General features: G+C 40.2%; 1 protein-coding gene across 1 annotated transcript; it reads right to left on the bottom strand.

The window, feature by feature from the left end:
- Positions 1-339: 339 nt before the first annotated feature.
- On the bottom strand, positions 340-19,657 carry LOC115017158 (complement component C7-like). The gene is made up of 19 exons (XM_029445400.1): positions 19,522-19,657; positions 15,821-16,086; positions 14,682-14,743; positions 14,400-14,475; positions 11,640-11,781; positions 11,184-11,328; positions 10,470-10,608; positions 9,486-9,614; positions 9,077-9,320; positions 8,633-8,746; positions 8,322-8,488; positions 7,828-8,056; positions 7,132-7,303; positions 6,769-6,856; positions 6,437-6,569; positions 5,707-5,898; positions 2,145-2,241; positions 1,847-2,028; positions 340-737 (listed from the first exon to the last, which is right to left on the bottom strand). Exons 2-19 carry the CDS (start codon positions 15,863-15,865, stop codon positions 562-564), a joined length of 2,532 nt encoding a protein of 843 aa, XP_029301260.1. The 5' UTR covers positions 15,866-16,086; positions 19,522-19,657; the 3' UTR covers positions 340-561.
- Positions 19,658-19,693: the final 36 nt, after the last annotated feature.

Below are 19,693 nucleotides of genomic sequence, written 5' to 3' on the forward strand. Positions count from 1 at the left end.
TTGTGTCTGTAACTATGCTGCTGCCTATCTTGGTGAGAACGCTCTTGAAAAAGAGATTTTTAATCTCAATGAGACATATCCTGGTAAAATAAAGGTTATAAATAAATGTATTAATTAAAATGTTATATGTTCTGATAAACTTAGGAAAAAATGGATGAAGGAACACATTTCCAGTATCAGGTATTACGAAAAAAACACATTTTGAATTCACAACTAGGGATTTGCTAAATAGTTTGTTTCATAAATCTGATGGGTGACCTAATAGGTAAATAATCCCTAAAAATATTTGATATTTTAACAATACCGAGAGAACAAAAACATATTCTAAAAAGTGTTTTATTAACTTCCTATAACAAAAACAATCAATAACAAAGGCATTTATATAGGATGTTGTCATAAACTTTAAATGCAAATGTTGTTTATCATGACACAAAAAGACACACAGGATGTCGGAGGAACACATTTACATCATTCAAGTGTAGAAAATATTTGATTCTTTTTATAATTCATTGAAAAACAAGTCCCTCGTTTATGTTTACGAGTCAGTGTGCTCTGCCATCTTTATTCTGGACAAGCCTCAATACTGACGACATTGACCTGCTCCCCCCCAGCACACCGCCTGGCCCCCACCTCACATTCAGTCATCGTCATGGCAACGCTGCCAGCACCAGAGCTGACGCACAGGGGGGCGGAGTCTGTCGGGCATTCTGACGCGTTCTGACACACACATTCAGATCCTAGAATTAAAACACAATGATTATATGTATTGATGCAGTCACACATATATGATACGTGTTCACTATACATATATATTAAATAATAAATTACTCTTTTGGATATCATTCCTTTCGCCTCATGAGATCGGGGAATGACATCGCTAATAACTGAGCAAAACCACTCATATTAACCAAACTCCAAAACTAGTTGTAAACATCCACCACAGTTTACAGACCAATTTACTATTTCATTTAAGGATTATTAGTTACATTTTAAGTGCACTCACTTTCTGTTTTGGCTAATCGATAATCTATGGAGCCACGACAGTGACTTTAAAATTTGGCATTGAAAACAAAACCTGAACTGAAAAAGGAAACATTTGAACACTTGTATTGGACAAAAGTTGAAAGAAGTTTTGACACTGAAAAAAGTTAAACTGAAAAATAAAACACAGGCAATAAAACTGAATTAATTTCATTTTTATATTTTTTTGCATTCTGATGCCATTGTTCTCACAGCCAATTATTCCGAAACCCCAAAAGTCCGAACAATGTCACATGTACAAAAAGCCCATTATCCCGAAAACAAACGGCCATTGTTCTGAATATACACTCTCTCCATTCAAAAAACAGAAGCACATGGCTAATTATTATGCAGAATGATGTCATCGGACCTTCCCTGTGGCAATTTCTTATTTCTCACTATGGCAAAGGCGTGACCCACCGTACTCTGCCTCTGGTTGGCTGACCCTGATATTCTTACCCTAAACCTCACCAATAAAGGAAACAAGTACTAGCCAATCAGAAGTGGAGTATGGTGGGACATACCATTGCCAGAAGATCCGTTGAAGCCATCCAGCATAATAATAAGCTTCTTCTGTTTGTTGCAGGGAGAGTGTGTATTTTTGGAGCAATGGGCTTTCAGAATAATGGGACAATATTTAAAGTGAGTGTTCCGGCTCCATAATAATCTGGTTTAACTGTTACCGTGTTCCCAGCCTGTCTGATTGTCCCATAGGACTTTGATGTAGAGATTAGTACTGTGTTAATATCATGGTCAAAACAACAACAATAAAACTCAAATTGTAATGAGCAGTAATTATCCTATAAAGACGGTCAAGCAGACTCACCCTGACAGATTGTCCCTGGTTTGCAGTCCTTGCAGGACGTGGATGTCACCACTGGCCACTCACAGTCACCGTCACTGGTCAACTGGAAGCTCCGCCCCATACACTGCAGAGCTCCAAGTTGACAAACACCAAGCAAACGGGTTTGGCTTGAGCCGAGTCTGGCGCACAGCTGCAGGGAAGTCCTAAATGAAGGCAAGATATGGAGAAATGCAAGTGTTTAAAAAAATAATCTTACTTTTACACAAGTAAGCATTTCCCTATTCCAGATGCAGAAATAATCATCACAAATCATACTCACGAGCACTGAGATGGCATCTTACACACACACTCGGTTTTTCCTACGTTCTCCCACATATTACACTTCAGGCCAGAAGAAGGGGAGGGAGCTGAGGGCGCTGAGGAGAATATATAGAAAGCAGGATTGGTGTGTGTATACTCCACAGAAGCACAACCTTAAAGCGTCTATAATCAACATTTTGCAATAGACAACAAAAGATCACATGAATGCATGTACAGTATGAGAAAGGGATCGCTCATAGTCAGTGGTGGAAGGGGTACTCAGATTTACTTTTAAAGTAAAAGTAGTAATACCACAGTGTAGAAATACTATGTCACAAGTAAATGTATTGCATTGATGTTATGTAAAAGTTTGAAACTATTAGCATCAAAATATATTTAAAGTATCAAATGTAAAAGTATTCATGCAGAATAGCCAATTTCAGAATGATATAATATTATTGGATTATAATTATTGAGTTAATTTTAATTAGATTATATACTGCTGGGTATTAACATATACTATTCTATTTGTTTATAATATTATGTGTTATTAATCTGAATCTGTAAAGAAACTGAATTTATTAAACAACTGTGGTACAAACTTTGGAGTAGAAGTATAAAGTACAAGTACCTCAAAATGATACTTAAGTCCAGTACTTGAGTAAATGTACTTAGTTACTTTCCAGCACTGCTCATAGTGATGAACTTTTAATAATTATAACCTGACGCTGCAGCTCCCCTCAGCTGTACAGGTCTTTATATCCACTTCCATCTCATTGTTTTCCAGCAGAGTGCAAATAGTGCGATGACAATCAGGTGAAGGAGTGTGACGCAACTTTTTCTCCAGGGCGTAAAAGGAACCCATTCAATCCTTACAGCTAACGCTAGCTATCTTAACTAGAACTTAATACAAAGGTTAGAAACTAGCTATCGGTAGCGTTAATCCATAGTCACTAGACACAATCTTATTCAGAAACTCTGATGGTAAGAAAGTAAAATGTATTAAATGGCCTACATAGCCTTTACATTGACCTGAAACATCTCCTTGTTGCTTCATGACAGCTGAGGTTGTGGTAAAACATAAGCTTAATAAGTTATTTGATTAAAGCTGCAGATGTACAAATGTAAGTACACTATTGCAATATGAATATATTATATATGATAGTCGAACCTCTGATTGAAGAGGAACAATGTGGATTCCGTCCTGGTCGTGGAACAACGGACCAACTCGCAAGCATCCTGGAGGGGCCCTGGGAGTACGCCCATCCAGTCTACAGGTGTTTTGTGGATCTGGAGAAAGCGTATGACCGGGTACCCCGGGTGATACTTTGGGAGGTGTTGCCGGAGTATGGGGAGAGGGGGTCACTTCTGAGGGCCATCCAATCCCTGTACGCCCAAAGCGAGAGTTGTGTCCGGATACTCGACAGTAAGTCGGACTCGTTCCCAGTGAATGTTGGCCTCCACCAGGGCTGCACTTTATCACCAATCCTGTTTGTGATTTTCATGGACAGGATATCGAGGCGTAGTCGTGGAGGAGAGGGGTTGCAGTTTGGTGGCCTGAGGATCTTATCTCTGCTGCTCTGATGTGGTCCTGATGGCGTCATCGGTCTGTGACCTTCAGCCGTCACTGGATCGGTTCGCCGCCGAGTGTGAAGCAGTTGGGATGAGGATCAGCACCTCAAAATCTGAGGCCATGGCTCTCAGCAGGAAACCGGTGGATTTCCTACTCCGGGTAGGGAATGAGCCCTTACCCCAAGTGAAGGAGTTCAAGTACCTCGGGGTCTTGTTCGCGAGTGAGGGGACGATGGAGCGAGAGATTGGCCCGAGAATCGGAGCAGCGGGGGCGGTATTGCAATCGCGTTACCGCACTGTTGTGACAAAAAGAGAGCTGAGACAGAAGGCAAAGGTCTCGATCTACCGGTCGATCTTCGTTCCTACCCTCACCTATGGTTATGAAGGCTGGGTCATGACCGAAAGAACGAGATTGCAGTTACAAGCGGCCAAAATGGGTTTTCTCAGGCGGGTGGCTGGCGTCTCCCTTAAAGATAGGGTGAGAAGCTCAGCCATACGTGAGAGACTCGGAGTAGAACCGCTGCTCCTTTGCGTTGAAAGGAGCCAGTTGAGGTGGTTCGGGCATCTAGTAAGGATGCCACCTGGGCGCCTCCCTAGCCCTCCTATTTCAGACTGAACAATTAGGTTTTATTTGTGCCTTGCCCTCATTTTACTCTGTGAGCACAATGAGTAGGCGACCGATTAGGCGATTATCTGTCAGAGAGGTTCTTGACCAAATATTTGAGCCAGTTGAAGTTGACCCAGAAATAAAGGAGGATGTCTCAGAAATGGAAGACAACATCGATCCTGATTTCGATCAAGACTTTTGTGAGACTGAGCAGTCAACAGATGGCGAGGAAGAGGCCCCTGAGGAAGAGGCACCTGAGGAACCGGCACCTGAGGTGATATTCCAGTCCAAGGGTGGCAACTTGCTCTGGTAGTCATCCTCCCAGAACAGAGGAGGCAGAGCGAGAGTGGAAAACATTGTAAGGATGACGCCAGGGCCAACACGGTTTGCAACATCTCGTGTGGATGACATCTAGTCCAGCTTACAACTCTTTTTACCAAAGTCCATTGAGGAAATTATAATGGAGATGACAAACCTGGAGGGGAGGCGTGTGTTTGGGAACACATGGAGAGCATTGGACCAGGTAGACCTCCAAGCCTACATATGTCTGTTGATTCTAGCAGGAGTTTATCGGTCAAACAAACAAATAACAGCCCGTCGGCCTGTGGTGGTGTTTCACAACATCCTGGATATGTCTGCAAGCAACGCATATGTGGTGTGGACAGCGATCGACCATACCTGGAAGCAAGGGAAATGTTTCAAGAGGAGACTCTTCCTGGCAGAGCTTGGGAAAGCTTTGGGGACTCCTCTAATTCAATGGTGCCAGCACCTTCCCTGCACACCAGCCTCTACCAGTCTGGTTAGGAGTCTGCTCTCCCCCAACAAGGACAGGTTGCAGAAGAGGAAGAGACGCAAGCTCTGTGCCTCTAGAGACAATAAAACCAGCCTTACATGCTACAAATGTGATGCTTACGTTTGCAAGGCACACTCCGACATGATAGTAAAATGCCACTCCGATGTGTGAACACACACACACACACACACACACACGTACACACACGTACACACACGCACACACACACTACACATAACTATTCTTTTTGATGTTCTGATGTTCTGTGAATTTTGGTCTCTGTTTTGTTTAGTTTTTTTTACAATAAATGTTAATTACATTACAATTGTTTTTCAGTGTATATTCTTTATATATTTACTGCAGTTATTCATGTAAACCAGTAGTCTGAGACATTGTTTACAGCTTAAAAGGATGTTAAATAAAATTTGGTGATAATTAATGATTTTTGTGGAGCTGCCTCTGGCGGATGTGGCCCGGAGAAGGGAAGTTTGGAGTTCCTTACTGGAGCTGCTGACCCCGCGACCCGACCCCGGATAAGCGGTAGACGATGGATGGACGTACAAAGCTTTACCACAGGGAGATTTGATACGGAGAATAAATGCACTGTACCGGCTTTACAATGAGCACTGGCTGGTGAAGGAGACCACTGCAGACTGGGACTGCACATGATCTCTGACACCTCAGCGTCCAGCACTGACCCCGCAGGACAGGACAAGGACACTCTGTCTCCAATCTGATAGGCTGCTTCGGCAGGCGTGGCTATGACGTCACTGTTGAGTTGAGGAATCCCACATGTGGAACCTAGGATTGGAAGAGAGGGATCTTGAGAGAAAGTGAGGACATAACATAACAGCATTGTGATGCCTGAGAGTGAATACTATAGAATCTTTAGAAATGTTTAACCTCGACGCATAGTGACATACAATACTGCTGTCTTATTGCAACCATGATTGTTGAAAATTGAGTTGGAATGACTTGATATTATCGCCATGCACACTTATAATAACTCTTTGTTTTTCCAGCAGTTGTGAGTGAGAGCTAAAGATACAGTTGTCAGTGCCGACACAGAGACAGACAAATTACGACTTGGTTAGGACTTACAAGCAGAATGAGTAGGATTTGTCGGTTGTGGTTTGTAAACACAACATTCAAAGATGGCCCCTTTTAGGAAAATTCTACTCATTGTGCCTTTAAAACACAAAGCTTACGACTTCGATTTAATCGAGAGTTGTTGGCCTTGACTTGGGACTCAAACATCTCAGCAACTATCGGAATGGATTAAGATTCGGTACAGACAATACATGACCTCCCTCGCAGAGTTAATGGAGTGAAGACGTACTTTTACAAAGTGGCGCTCCTGTCCTCCACTTCTGGTTGTCAGTGCATTCAGCCACAGCGCTTCCACTAAGGTAATGACCGAATATGCAGGAATACTGCACCGTGTTTCCAACCAGGTAAAAGTCTCTGGGATTCTGAGAAATAAAATACAACAGCAGTAGCTGAGCTCAGAAACATGCACTTAATCACCTTCTTTACTAATTGTCATAAAGTAACTGGAAACAACATAAACAAATAAAATATCCTTTTCTAAAGAGCTTCAAGTTTACTATCATTTTGTAACCTTTTTTTAAACCCGGTGGTTTCCGAGGTTTACATAAATATAAAAATCACCTGAATAAATCCGTTCCTGAGGTTAGGGGGCGCTCCACATGTCTTTGGTGGAGTCACGGAGAGACCGAAGCACTGAGGCTCCATCATCCTGCACACAAACAGTTTACAGTGAGAAAACTACAACACTGCAAAAACCGGCTGCTTATTAAGCATTAAGATTGTACTTATTAGGAGGACATGGTCATTAACTGGTCACTTTCAAATCTGTATGTAGAATCAAATAAAGGATGTTAAGTATTATTTCCCCATAAATCATGGGGGAGTTAAGACTTGTTTTGGGTTAAGGTAAGAGACAGTGTTAGGCAGAGCTCTGTCCTACTACTACTCCCTGACAAACAAGTTAGTATGTGCATGTGTCCTTACTGTAAGTACTGGATGTCTGCGTCCTCACAAGGCTTCTGCTCCACCTGCAGTCCGGAGCAGTGTTGGCCTCCTCTGCTGGGGGCGGGGTTGTTGCAGCTTCGGGTCCTTGACCTTTGACCTTTAGAGCAGGATCCCCAGGAGGCCCAGCAGCTCCAGCTGCCATGGATCACCCCTGAGAGAGAAGAAGAGAGGTTCTCTTTGTTGTGTTGTCTCTGACTGGACAGCAAGGTAACATAAAACTTACATTTTGATCATATGTTTAATGTAAATCTTAGACAAATAAGTTAGCATTGTAACGTATAATAAATGAAAGTGGGTTAAACCAACTTGGATTAATTAACCTGGATTTAATCTTTGTTATCTCGTTATTCTGATACACGTGATTTGAAAATAAACAGGATTATTTTCAACATTTTCTGTACATTATATTAAATCTTCAAGTAAGTGGTTTGCCTTATAACTTTAAACCTTTTAACTCCATCTTAAAGTATGATCACTGATTAATTTTAAATAGCTAGCTACTACTATCACTATTACTAGCTTTTAGTATGTAAGTATAAAAATTACAAATGTTACAATGTTTTATTTTTTTTATTTTTTATTAAATGTGTAGCTGTGTTTTATATTGAAACAACCGTTAAAAGCAAACCTAAAAGTAAACCATGTTTATCCAAACCCAGTCTTTTGTCTGTTTACCTGGTTGTTCACCAATCACAGCTCCGCTCTCGCAGGCTTGTCCCGACGTTCCCGGCCGGCAGACGCAGCGACACTCGGAGCCTGTTAGCAGCGCCTGGCCGTTGTTCTGGCAGGGCCGGCAGTGACAGGGATGCTCCTCAGCCAGGTACTCCTCAGTGGCTCTTTTCAGGTTGAGCTTCTTCAAACCTGCACACTGCACTTCCTTCACCAGCTCATATAGTGGACGCAGCTGAAATCGATGGTCGCCGGTTAATAAGGAGAAAGCTATTTTAGTTTATTTAATTCTGAAATAGAGCATGCTTACTGTTTAAAAAACAAATATGAAATGTTAAGGGTAAATCTGCTACCGTTGTCCGTGTAAACGTGCCATGCTGAAATAAAATAATTGATAGGCGTGGCAAAAGTAACTAAGGTAGGGGCGGGGTTTAGTGGAGGGTCAGTTGAGCTAGTTTAACCAATCAAACAACCAGCTGTGTACCAGCTGACTGTCATACCTTCTGGTCTGTTACTTCAGGGAAGTCTTTGACAGACGAGGCCCAGTTGTCGTAGATCTCTCCGTTAGCTTCTGGGTTATCCAGATCTAGACGAGTCAGAGCGGCTGTAAAGGCCGTATCTCCACCGAAGATGTTGACCTTAATGGGCATGTTGTTTACTTTGTTTTCTGCAGGCAAAAGACAATAGAGCTCAGGCTAGTCTGTGAGATAGTCAAGTTTAAATGAATTTCATTCCAAACTATACAAAAGGAAATTGTATAACTGATTCTTTGACACTTTTAAAAGCTGTAAATAACAAAGCTTTCACTCACCGTGGCTGGATGCCAAAGACTTTGTTAGTTTTTCACAGACTGTCTTGACTTTCTTCCTGAAGAGACGGCGCTTCACCTTTCTCCAACACCTCTGGTAGTCTATATTTGTTGTACCTTTACGCAAATAAGGCAGAAGCAAGAGATTCTGAAATTATCAGCTGACGGGCACCACATTTCAGTCCATAGAGAAGATGAGCATATGACTCATTGTTGGTATCAGACACATGATTTGACATTTTAAATATTTTATTTGTATTAAGCTTAAATAAAATGAATGGTTCATATGTGGTATTGATCAATATAGCAAGGCAAGAAACTAATTCCCAGAATGATCTACAAAGATACAGATTCCCTCAGCTTCAGATATTATGTGCTGAATCAAGATTGCTGTGTGTGTAAAAACACTAATATTACATATAACATTAATATTATCAAAGTTCTTACTGGTGGATTCGAGCGCCTGGTGGTCTAACTCCAACAAAGCTTGGTATTCGCCTCCGAGTGAGCCCTCGGAGAGGTAGTGTGTGCCGTACGTCTCAAACAGCCGGCGGTAGGCAGAGTAGTCGTACGTGTACGGCAGCGAGGACAAGGCCTTCCAGAATCCTTCAGCCAGAGTCAGATACTGTGGGGCAGAGTTTTGGAACTGGGCCAGCTCAACTTTATTCTTCAGAATGATAAGTCTGTAGGCCTGGACGATAGAAATTAAAATATCGGGATGTCATTATGATGTCAATCAAGCCAACTTGTGACAACACCCAAGAACAGCAAATTCAATATCTGTCACTTTGTCCCACACATACAGTAAGAAGTCCAAAATAAGTGACTTGTGAAGCAGCTCAGGTTATATCATTACCTTATTGTCAGTGAGCTCTTTATGGAAAGTGCGACGGTCGTGTCCCACCAACGCGTTGGCCTGGATGTGCTGCACGTAGGACCAGGAGCTCTCGTAGGATTCATCGCTATTTTCATTGTCTACCATCACCTGCAGCACAACAGAAGTTCAACATGCTCAACAGGAGCTCATCGTGCTTTATGCTAGCTGCATGGCTCTAGGGAAGACCTGGAGGACTCATCCCTGTAGGTCACCATGTGAAGGTAATGAAGGTATTGTAAAATAAAGTTTCATTGATTGATGAAAAGAAAGACAATAACTCAAATACTGTACTTTAGTACAACTTTGAGGTACTTTACCTGAGTATTTATATTGTATGCAACGCTATACTTCTACCTCACTACATCTCAGAGGAAAACACTTTTTACTTCTCTACATTTGTCTGACATATTCAGTTACTTTCCAGATTACAGTTTTTCATCCCCTTTCTGTCCAGAGAAAACCATGTATGTGTTGATTTTGAATTCTTGTGATAAACTGAAGGATGAAGTGTTCCTTTATGTGTTGAGAACATTCTTCTTCTTCTTCTTCTTAACCTAAATTAACTCTTTATAAAGCCTCTTGGATCAGCTGGAAAATGCAACGACACAAATCTGAAAATGGCTGTTCTGAGAGATTTATGAAAAGGTGACCTTTTAGAGATAAATGGTTCTTACAGGACAGAGACAAAACTACAAACATAATGATCTCACAGAATATGATGCATTGCTGTAGATTAATGGAACACTTGAGAAAGGTTTTGGTTACTTTTTGTAATTTATACATTGTGTTCTTAAAAGTATAGTCTATATATATAAAATCATTAACTAGAAAATGTTTACTTCAGTAGGAAGATAAAAGGTACAGTCAATTATTGATTTACTGTCAAATACATCATGTATCATCGTACATTTGCTCCTTATCTGTAAACATGAACACCAAACATGAATTTCTTGTTCGACTCACCTCAAAGTTGTACCTGAGGATGTTCCCTGGCAGTCTGTAGTAGACTTTATGGTCACCACTGAACACCTTCCTGCACTGCCCTGCAAAGCTCAGAGTGTTGATCACACCTGCTCTCAGTTTGCCTGTCAACACGTTGTACCTGCAGAGCGTGACACGACAAAGCTATTTGATGGACCGTCATCTAGTAGGTCAGTGGTTTCCAACCTTTTTCTCTTCAGGGACCTCTCAAAGCACTAACAATACAGAACAACTGATACATTATACGGTTAACCCAAATAGTGACACAATAACAGGGAGTTGTGTAAAACAAGCGATTTGGATGAATTTTGAGCAGATTGTTTCTTGGGAATATTGCATCAGAGATCAGTTTTCCTGTTATTTTTAGGAACTTTTTATACAATTCTCTGTCTGTATTATGTATTTTTTTTTTAACAATCATACATCATAGGCTCCTTTTTTGACAAATTCAGTGTTTATTCTCCCTGACGCCACTGTCCTATTTGCTCTTTGGTTGTTTTTACTGTGTACTTCTAGCAGAGAGGGAAGGCTCTGTGAGTATAACTTGGTCTTCACCTGACGGATATTTTAAAGTTTATAATATAACGTACACTGTCCTCTGAACTTACAGTCAGAGATCTTTAATAATGAAGTTTCGTTACATAGATCTTCATTATAAAGTTTATGTCTTAAATAATAATTCATGTAGCTACTCACCCTCTGCCTGTGAAGCCAGAGTTGGGAGGCGTTTTGTCAATGTCGCATGAGTACTGGCTGCTGTCTCCATCACAGCTTCTCTCATCCAGACCATCCTCACAGTCCTGGTCTCCATTACACACCAGAGACTGGCTGATACACTGACCTGCGTCAAGGTTTCAATAAAGACTTTTCATTCCACATTGCAAGAGACATAGTTTAGAAAAAAACATGTGTTATTATACTGTATATGGAAAGTCTTTTTGAAGTATATAATGTGTAATAAAATATTGGCACATCAAGTGAAACCCTGAGCAAAGCCTAAAGCAAATGATTAGCCTAAGAAAACTCAGCCCAAACTATAAATAAATAAATAGGTAGGTATTGTGGCACTGATGTTGTTATTTAATACAAATTTAAATTCATGGTGAAAAAAGCTAGACCCATTTAGTTAAATACACGTATGTTGCAACATACCAGAGGTACAGCGGAACCTGTCTCCACAGCCTGTTGCCAGGGGACATCCTTTCTGTGGGACACACGGTTGTGTTTGTGTGGCTTCTTCTGAACATCGCACACCCCCAAACTGGGTGTACACCTCCACATGGCGAGTTTGCACCTGACAAGGAAGCAACCATAAACATGAAATTAATTAAATGAAATGATTATCACAATCCTTTTTCATTCAATCCATTTTTAGTGTTTTATTTTATTTTGCCATCAATTTACAAGGAAGGCACACTGTATACAAGATGTCAACATCTACATCTAAGTAGACAACATCTACAGCAGTTTAACCACCACCGCACCTGCTCCCCCTCCAACCACCTGCCCCCCCTTATCCTGTCAGCCCCTGTCTCAGTTCTCCCCAGTCTCCCCTACTGACCTCTCTGAACTCCTCACAGGAATGAAAACGGCCACCTGCACTCTGGACCCCATCCCCTCCAGCTTTGTCAAGGCCTGCCTTCCTGCTCTCTCTCCACTTATCACTGCAACATTAAACTCCTCCCTGTCGACTGGCATCGTCCCACCATCCCTCAAAATCGCTGCTGTCACCCCAATTCTGAAAAAAACCTGGACTCAACCCGGACACCCCAAATAACTTCAGTTCAATCTCCAACCTTTCTGTGCAAAGTTTGGAACGTGCCTCTCAACTTAAACATCACCTCCCTGTATGAAACATTCCAATCCACAGCACTGAAACACTCCTCAAAGTCAGCAGCGACCTTCTCCTCTCCTCTGACGCCGGTTACCTCCTCGACCTCATTGCTTCCTTTGACACCATCAATCACTGAAATGATTATCAGAATCTACATTTTTATTTTATTTTTACTGTTTTAATTTACTTTGCCATCAATTTAGAAGGAAAACCCACTGTATACAAGATGCATACATGTATAGATGTATCACATAATCAGACTAGGATTTCTATACTTTTTCTGGTCTTTCATTACTCCACTTTAGGTCCAACAATGTTGTAATTTACTGCTGTGAAGCTGTTTTTAGAGTAATTTAGTATTTTATTTTCACCATTAAAGCAGCCCCTATTGGATTAATAACATTTACTATAAACATCAGATTCATTCCATCTCCTCACCCGACTTGAAACCACCTTTAACATCACTGCCCTTTCTTCCAGTTCATCTCCATTAATAACTGCAAATACCCCACCGCTCCCCTCCCCCAAGGTGTCCCCCAAGGTTCAGTTCTTGGCCCCCTCCTCTTCATCCTGTACCTGTTCCCCCTTGGTCACATAATCCGCTGTCATGGTCTCCAAATCCACCCACAACCTCATCCTCAACATCGACGGTTTCTCAGTATCCACCACATCCGGAATCTTGGCATCATCTTTGATCAAACCCTCTCTTTCAACCAACACACTTCACAGCTCACCAAGACTTCTTCTACCTCAAAAACATCTCCGTCCATCCCTCTCCTCCACAGCTGCAGAAACCTTCATCCACGCCTTCATCACCTCCCGCCTGGACTACTGTAACAGCCTCCTCTATGGTTCACCCTCAAAAGTCATCAAAAAACTCCGACACATCAAGAACTCTGCTGGGCGTCTTCTCACCCACTCCCGGACCTGTGACCACATCACCCCTGTCTTCTACAAGCTCCACTGGCTCCACAAGATCCTCCCCATAACCTACAAAGCCCTCCATAACCTGCCCCATCCTACCTGACTGCCTTCCTCTACAGACACACTCCCAGCCGCACCGTCCGTTCTGCTGGTGCTGGGCCTTCTCCATCGCTGCTCCCACCCTCTGGAACGCTCTACCTCAAACCCTCAGAGACTCCTCCTCACTCACCACATTCAAATCATCACTCACGACTCACCTGTTCAACACTGCCTTCAAACACTGGCCGTCTCTTCTCCTTATCCTAACTTTTTGTTCAACTATTTCTTTATTTTGTTTTATTCACTCTGTCAAGCGTATTTGAGTGTCTAGAAAAGTGCTATACAAGTCAAACATGTATTATTAATATTATTCATTTCACCACGATCAGTGGATATACTTGCTGTGGCAAATTATAATGCTGCCCAAACAGTTGACGACACAAAGTGTGCCACTGACCCATTGCAAACGTCCAAACAGTGCTGACATTTGAGGAGAAAAAGAGCTTAAAAAAGATATTATGTAGCTGTGTTGCTTCACACCACTGTGCCAGGGAATAAACTGCTCCAAATACTTACAAGTAAATACATAATTTAAATAAACTGTGTTCATTTATTGTCTGTAGTGCCTGAGCTCGCTCTCTAGTTCAGAATCTTTTAACAATCTCATCGCTCATGGTATCTTGGATGGTTACGACATTATGGATATTAATCAAAATCCTCGATACAGGATATAAAAGGGATTTTCACTTCTGGAAACTGACTGTTGAGCTCTAATTTTTGACGACACAGATACAGTTCGCTGTGATTCACAATCTGCTTAATGGCTTCATGTAGTCTGTATTCAAACACTACTGGGAATTTGGCCATTGTTTAAATAATTTGTGTGTGCTCTGTATTCAGTACATTACATTATGAGGACAATCTGGAGACACAACTTAAGTCTTCACAAGATCATATGTACTGTACAGTATTTTAGGTTGTAATGTAGTTGTACAGTTAGTGTTTTGGTATTGTGCAATTAGGGTTAGCTTTTGATCACACTTCCAGGCAAAGAAATTAAAGTCTACACAATGTCCTCACAAGTACGGCACGAGTATTTGTGTGCTCTGAAGTACCTTCGTACTGGAGCACCCATCACACTCAGACCACTGTCCATAGGGCCCCCATCTGCAGTTCACAGGCTGCTGACAGCTGAGAGAAATGGAATTTAACATTATTAAAAAGAACATTTATATTATATTCCTCTCTGAATGAACTGAAAAGCTGTATTCTTACGTCCCAGGAGTATAGATAATGTGGAGAAGAGAGACATAGTTTGCACTATTACTCCATTATTATCCAAGTGAGAATATCACACTCAGATGTTAAGCTTGTGTGGTTCGTTTGTGAACACATACCAAACTGGAGACAGAAAAACGACCAACAATGCCAAAGAAGACAGAACTGCAACCAAATCCATCTGGACACAAAAAGCAAAACAAATGTTAACTCAATCTTAATTAACCATGTTTGAAAAGTAATTCAGAACACAAAACATATTTTATAAAATGGTTTTATTCCTGACCAAAGTTATTGGCAGCAGTTATCATCATAACATGAAGGAAATTACTTTTTGGCATGAATACAAATTAAAGGTTGTTAGGACATAGAAATGTAATTCATCAGAATTTAAAGTATATATTTGAATTGTGCCAACAAATGAAGCTATATTCTATTGTTTCAACAAGAGTGAGTAAATCCTGGTAACTTTGGTTCGTAATCTGTTATCGATTACAAAACTTCAGTTGCGTAATGCAGGAAAACTGATTATGACTCAGGGTTGACTTCATCCTTCCCCTGTTAAATCTTATACGTTTTATTAAATAAGCTTTTGTTTTATTATTAACTCAGTGGAGATAAGAATGACAGATTAAAATTGTTTTAATTAATACTTTAAGAACTTCTAGTTAGGTTGACTAAACGTCCAGTGGATCTTGACTTCACTCAAGTTATCTAGAAACATTGTTATTTTATTTGCATAAACTTCCCAACATTCATTGTAATTAGGATCAAATTGAGGTCTTTTTTTATATGCAAAAAGTTACATGATGGAGGCTGTTATGTGTCCTTTTGCACATGTGTCTCAGAGGAGTAAAATCGATGTCTCTTCAAACTAAATGAAAACACTGATGTTGAAGACATGTAGACACTCCCTGCATCCATAGCACTCTACCCTCATGTTCACCGATATTGTTTCTCGGTCAGTTAAACAGCAGCAAATCCAAAGTATTATCACCAAAACTATTTTAAAATCAAAATCCAAGCTAACTTATAAATTGATCATTTGTAAGCGGTAGAGCAGACAGATTTGAATTTAAAGTAAATCAACATTAATATTATCACAACTCAGAGAGTTTATAATATCATTTATATAAGTGACTTAACTAAAAATGTTGTTGCCTGGATATATTTGGAGCATTAGAATAATACTATCCAACTTTTGATATTATGGAGACACAAAGTCTGTATGATCGCTGTGTTGTGCGGTTTACAATACCTTCATGATGTGCTCCTCAGGCTCCGGCCCTCTCCTCTGTTCCATGGAGCGCTTCGGGTCATTTAATCAGCAGCGGGGGAGATTGCTCAACAGATCCCTGAGTTCAGGAATTCCCAGACTGAAGAAACTCGAATCAATCAAATAAAACAACCACATTTTTACCGACCCAGTGTTGTTTTCCACAGCTGCAGTCCGTGACCAGTCTTTTTGTTCTTTTGTGAGTTTATTTCCATTAACAATTGTGATGATCCTGTTTGCTTTGTGTGCTGAAGGGTTCAAAGGGAAAAGTGATGAAATCAGTTTTTTTCAGCCTCATTGGAATTTGACAGGAATAGTTGCATCACAATTGTTTATTCTTGATAAGGACACCAGCAGCTAAGTCTAACCTGTTTGGCAAAAGGTAATACAAATCCCCATTTGGGCCATATTTTAATGCATTTTTATATTACATTACATTACAGTTAATTTAGCTGACACTTTTGTCCAGAGCGACTTACAATAAGTGCAAACAATCATGAGGATACAAACTCAGAAAAGGAACAATCTTGCAAGTAAATTAGCTTCAAATAGGTGCAATCCTTTTGCAGAACAATAGCTTCAAATAAGACACACAAAAGTGCAACACACAGAAACAATAGAATACAAATTCAACTATTAGCTACAAATAAGCCAAACCAATGTAAGTGCAACATACAAAGAACAGAATCATTTGTTTCTTTTGTCGAGGTGCAGTTGAAACAGGTAGCATTTGACTCTGTTGCTCTGTAAATACAAAATGCATGTGGAAATAACATCCACATCTTCATTTGTAAAATCAATTTCCTATTTATGCCAGCATGCAAGTACTAATTTAATCTACATTTCACATTTATAGCCATAAACACAGTGTCTTAATGTCAAACTGTTATTTTCCATCTAGTGGTAACTTAAGTTCTTCTTTAGGGTTCAGCACCAGGTCACACGTGACATACTGTAGCGACACAGTATGTTTTCTTCATGTTTCCATTACAGGTGAGCACAGAGTGAGTGGATACGCCCTCTTTCCTTTCTGGTCTTGTGACATTTCTAAATCTAAATCTTCTCCTCTGACGGCAGCTGTGGTTGGGAATGTTGTTTTGCAAATTACAATCACACAAGACCCAGCTTGCCTCCATCTCCCATTATTTATTGCTTTGATTATTTTTTCCTTTCCTTTTTTTATACTTTCCATTCCCATCGCTATTTATTTTCTTTGAACTTTTGCTTTGAAGTAACTCGTTAGACACACACAAATGCATTTTCACATGCAACGACTATTTATCTTGCACTTCACAAACTCAACTTGTAGTTCCCACACTTTAACTGTAACTATATTGTGTCAATGCTGTTCTGTCTGTGACACGTTTACCGCTGTTTAAGTCTTGTGTCTCTAGAAATAAGAAATCTAGTGTTTATTCACTAGGGATTCAGCTCTCATTATTCTGTACAGGTAAAGAAGTGTTCTTCATGTGCGTGATACACTACATACACGTATGTAATACTTTGTCAGTTAATGTAACACCCTGACCAGAACGGTGCATTGAGAAAGGATTCAAGGATCATGTATTGTCATTACGCAATATAGGGTTGCACAACTAAATGCAGTTGTAGCTTAGATCTTTATGCTACACACAAAAAACATGACAACACAGGACAACAACAGCAGTAGTTGTTGTATTCCTGAAGAGCATTTTAATTTGCAACAGGAGGAATGTGAGCAAACAAAACCAATGGGGAATTCTCAGCACAGAAAATATGGCTGACATCTTTAGCTCCCCTCTGGGCTCTCCTCCAGAGCGAAGTCCTTGGTGGTATTTGGTAAAGCAGGTCGGACTCACTGGTTCGGTGGTCAGAAGATGTTGTGGGTGGTGAATGTCTCAAAGTCCGCTTGACTTATTCCATTTACTATGTTTCCGTCTCCGATGTCGCTGAGAGTATCTTTGTGATATGCCATACGTGATTCAGTAAAAAAATTGTTTGCCATCATCACTGCCAACTTACACTGCTTCCATGATCGAGACAATGTAACCAAAAACATTTGAGCAATGTTTTCAGGCCAAGCAGGAAGCTGTTTGCAACAGAAACGCTCAGTTCCTAACAGCAGACAGAAACAGTTAGAGACTAACTTGTGAACATGGTGGAGTATTCAGCAGCTAAAGAGACAGATACTTCCCCTCAGGAGTTGATGGAGTGGAAGAGTGAATATTGCACATACAGTACATTCATCAGCTGGCCAGGAACACACCTCCAAATGAATTATAATGTTGCTGTTTGTATCATATTAACTTTTGGTGTTGTGTCCACAGCTTGTTCCCTATGCCCCAATATGGTTATTACAGTTAAAGTAAATGAACAAGATGGTTTTCTAACACACAAATAAATACCATTTACCTGATTTAGTGCCCTCTTTCAAATTGTACGACTATATGTGTACATGTGTCTCTGTCTGTGTGTGAGTGCTATGCAAAGCATGTGGAAGAGGGTGTGGGAGGTCACTGCAGGCTGTCAAAAACCAGTTATTGACATGTGAGACTCACATGTAACACAGACTGAACATGACCTGAAATGTGACTCTACAGGCTGTGAAATAACATCCTGAAACTGTTGAGGAGCACTTCTGTTACATGTAGACAAACTAATATTTCCAGTTTTGTAGTAAAAAAAATGCAGAAGTTGAACTTTATACTATTTTAAGTTATTGATCTGTATCCTTTGTTAGGTTAATCATAGTTTCCATCGGAATTCATTTCACACATGGGAAAGAGGAACAACAGGGGCAGCTAACATCCTCATTCAACTTACAGTACATACAGTATATAATGCTACAGACTGGTTTTCCTCCACTACATATCACAAGGACATACTGAACATTTCAATGTTACTATATTTACCTGATGGTTGTAGTTACTTTGCAGATTGAGCATATGATGTGACATTGTGCTGCTAATACTGCTTTGCTTTTAGAGACCATTTTGAATGCAAGACATTTTAAGTAATGGATTTCACTTCCAAATGTATTGACAGGCTGTTGTGGAATGTAACTAACATTTACTCAAGTACTTTTCAATTTTGAGGTATTTCTACTTTACTTGAGTATTTCCATTTATGCGACTCCACTACATTTTGGAAGCCAATATTGTACTTTTTCCTGCACTACATTTCATTGACATTAGTTACTTTGCAGATTCAGACTATCAATCCAAAATATAAATCATCAAATAAATGATGATGCATTAAGATACTCAGTAGTATATGAAATAATTTAAATAAACTCCACCTTAATTAGCAAACATTAAAGTGATGAACACATGAATGCATTAATATATATTGGATATACTATAAGCCAGTGATTTAATAAAGTTTATTCTCAAATGGACCATTCTACATAATGAGTAGTTTTACATTTGGTACTTTAAGGTAATTTTAATGCTAATGATTAAGTAATTTAGTGTTTCTACATTGTGGTATTACTACTTTTCAATTTCAATAAAAACAACCAAAAATATTGATTCGAATTAAGACATTTAGCTATGATTTTAATAAGATTAAATAAAAGGTTAGGAACAGTAGGCTGCATAAACGGTTATAATCACATTTGAAATAAGAGACAATCATTTTAGCTTTAAAACTAATTGGATGTGAAGCTAAATCTAAATTATGATTACATGTTTTAACATACTGACTTTCCTGGAGATCTGCTGGCCGTGTTCCCACAGTACCCGGACTCCACCGACAGATGTCGCCCTTTCCCCGAGCCCCAGGAACAACAGGCGGACTATTACAGCTGTGCAGCTCGGAACACACACACACACACACCTTTCAGCAGCCAGTGAGGCAGGCTTTCTTCGACAGCGT

The sequence above is a fragment of the Cottoperca gobio genome, chromosome 12 (genome assembly GCF_900634415.1).
Source record: "Cottoperca gobio chromosome 12, fCotGob3.1, whole genome shotgun sequence".
Lineage (NCBI taxonomy): Eukaryota > Metazoa > Chordata > Actinopteri > Perciformes > Bovichtidae > Cottoperca > Cottoperca gobio.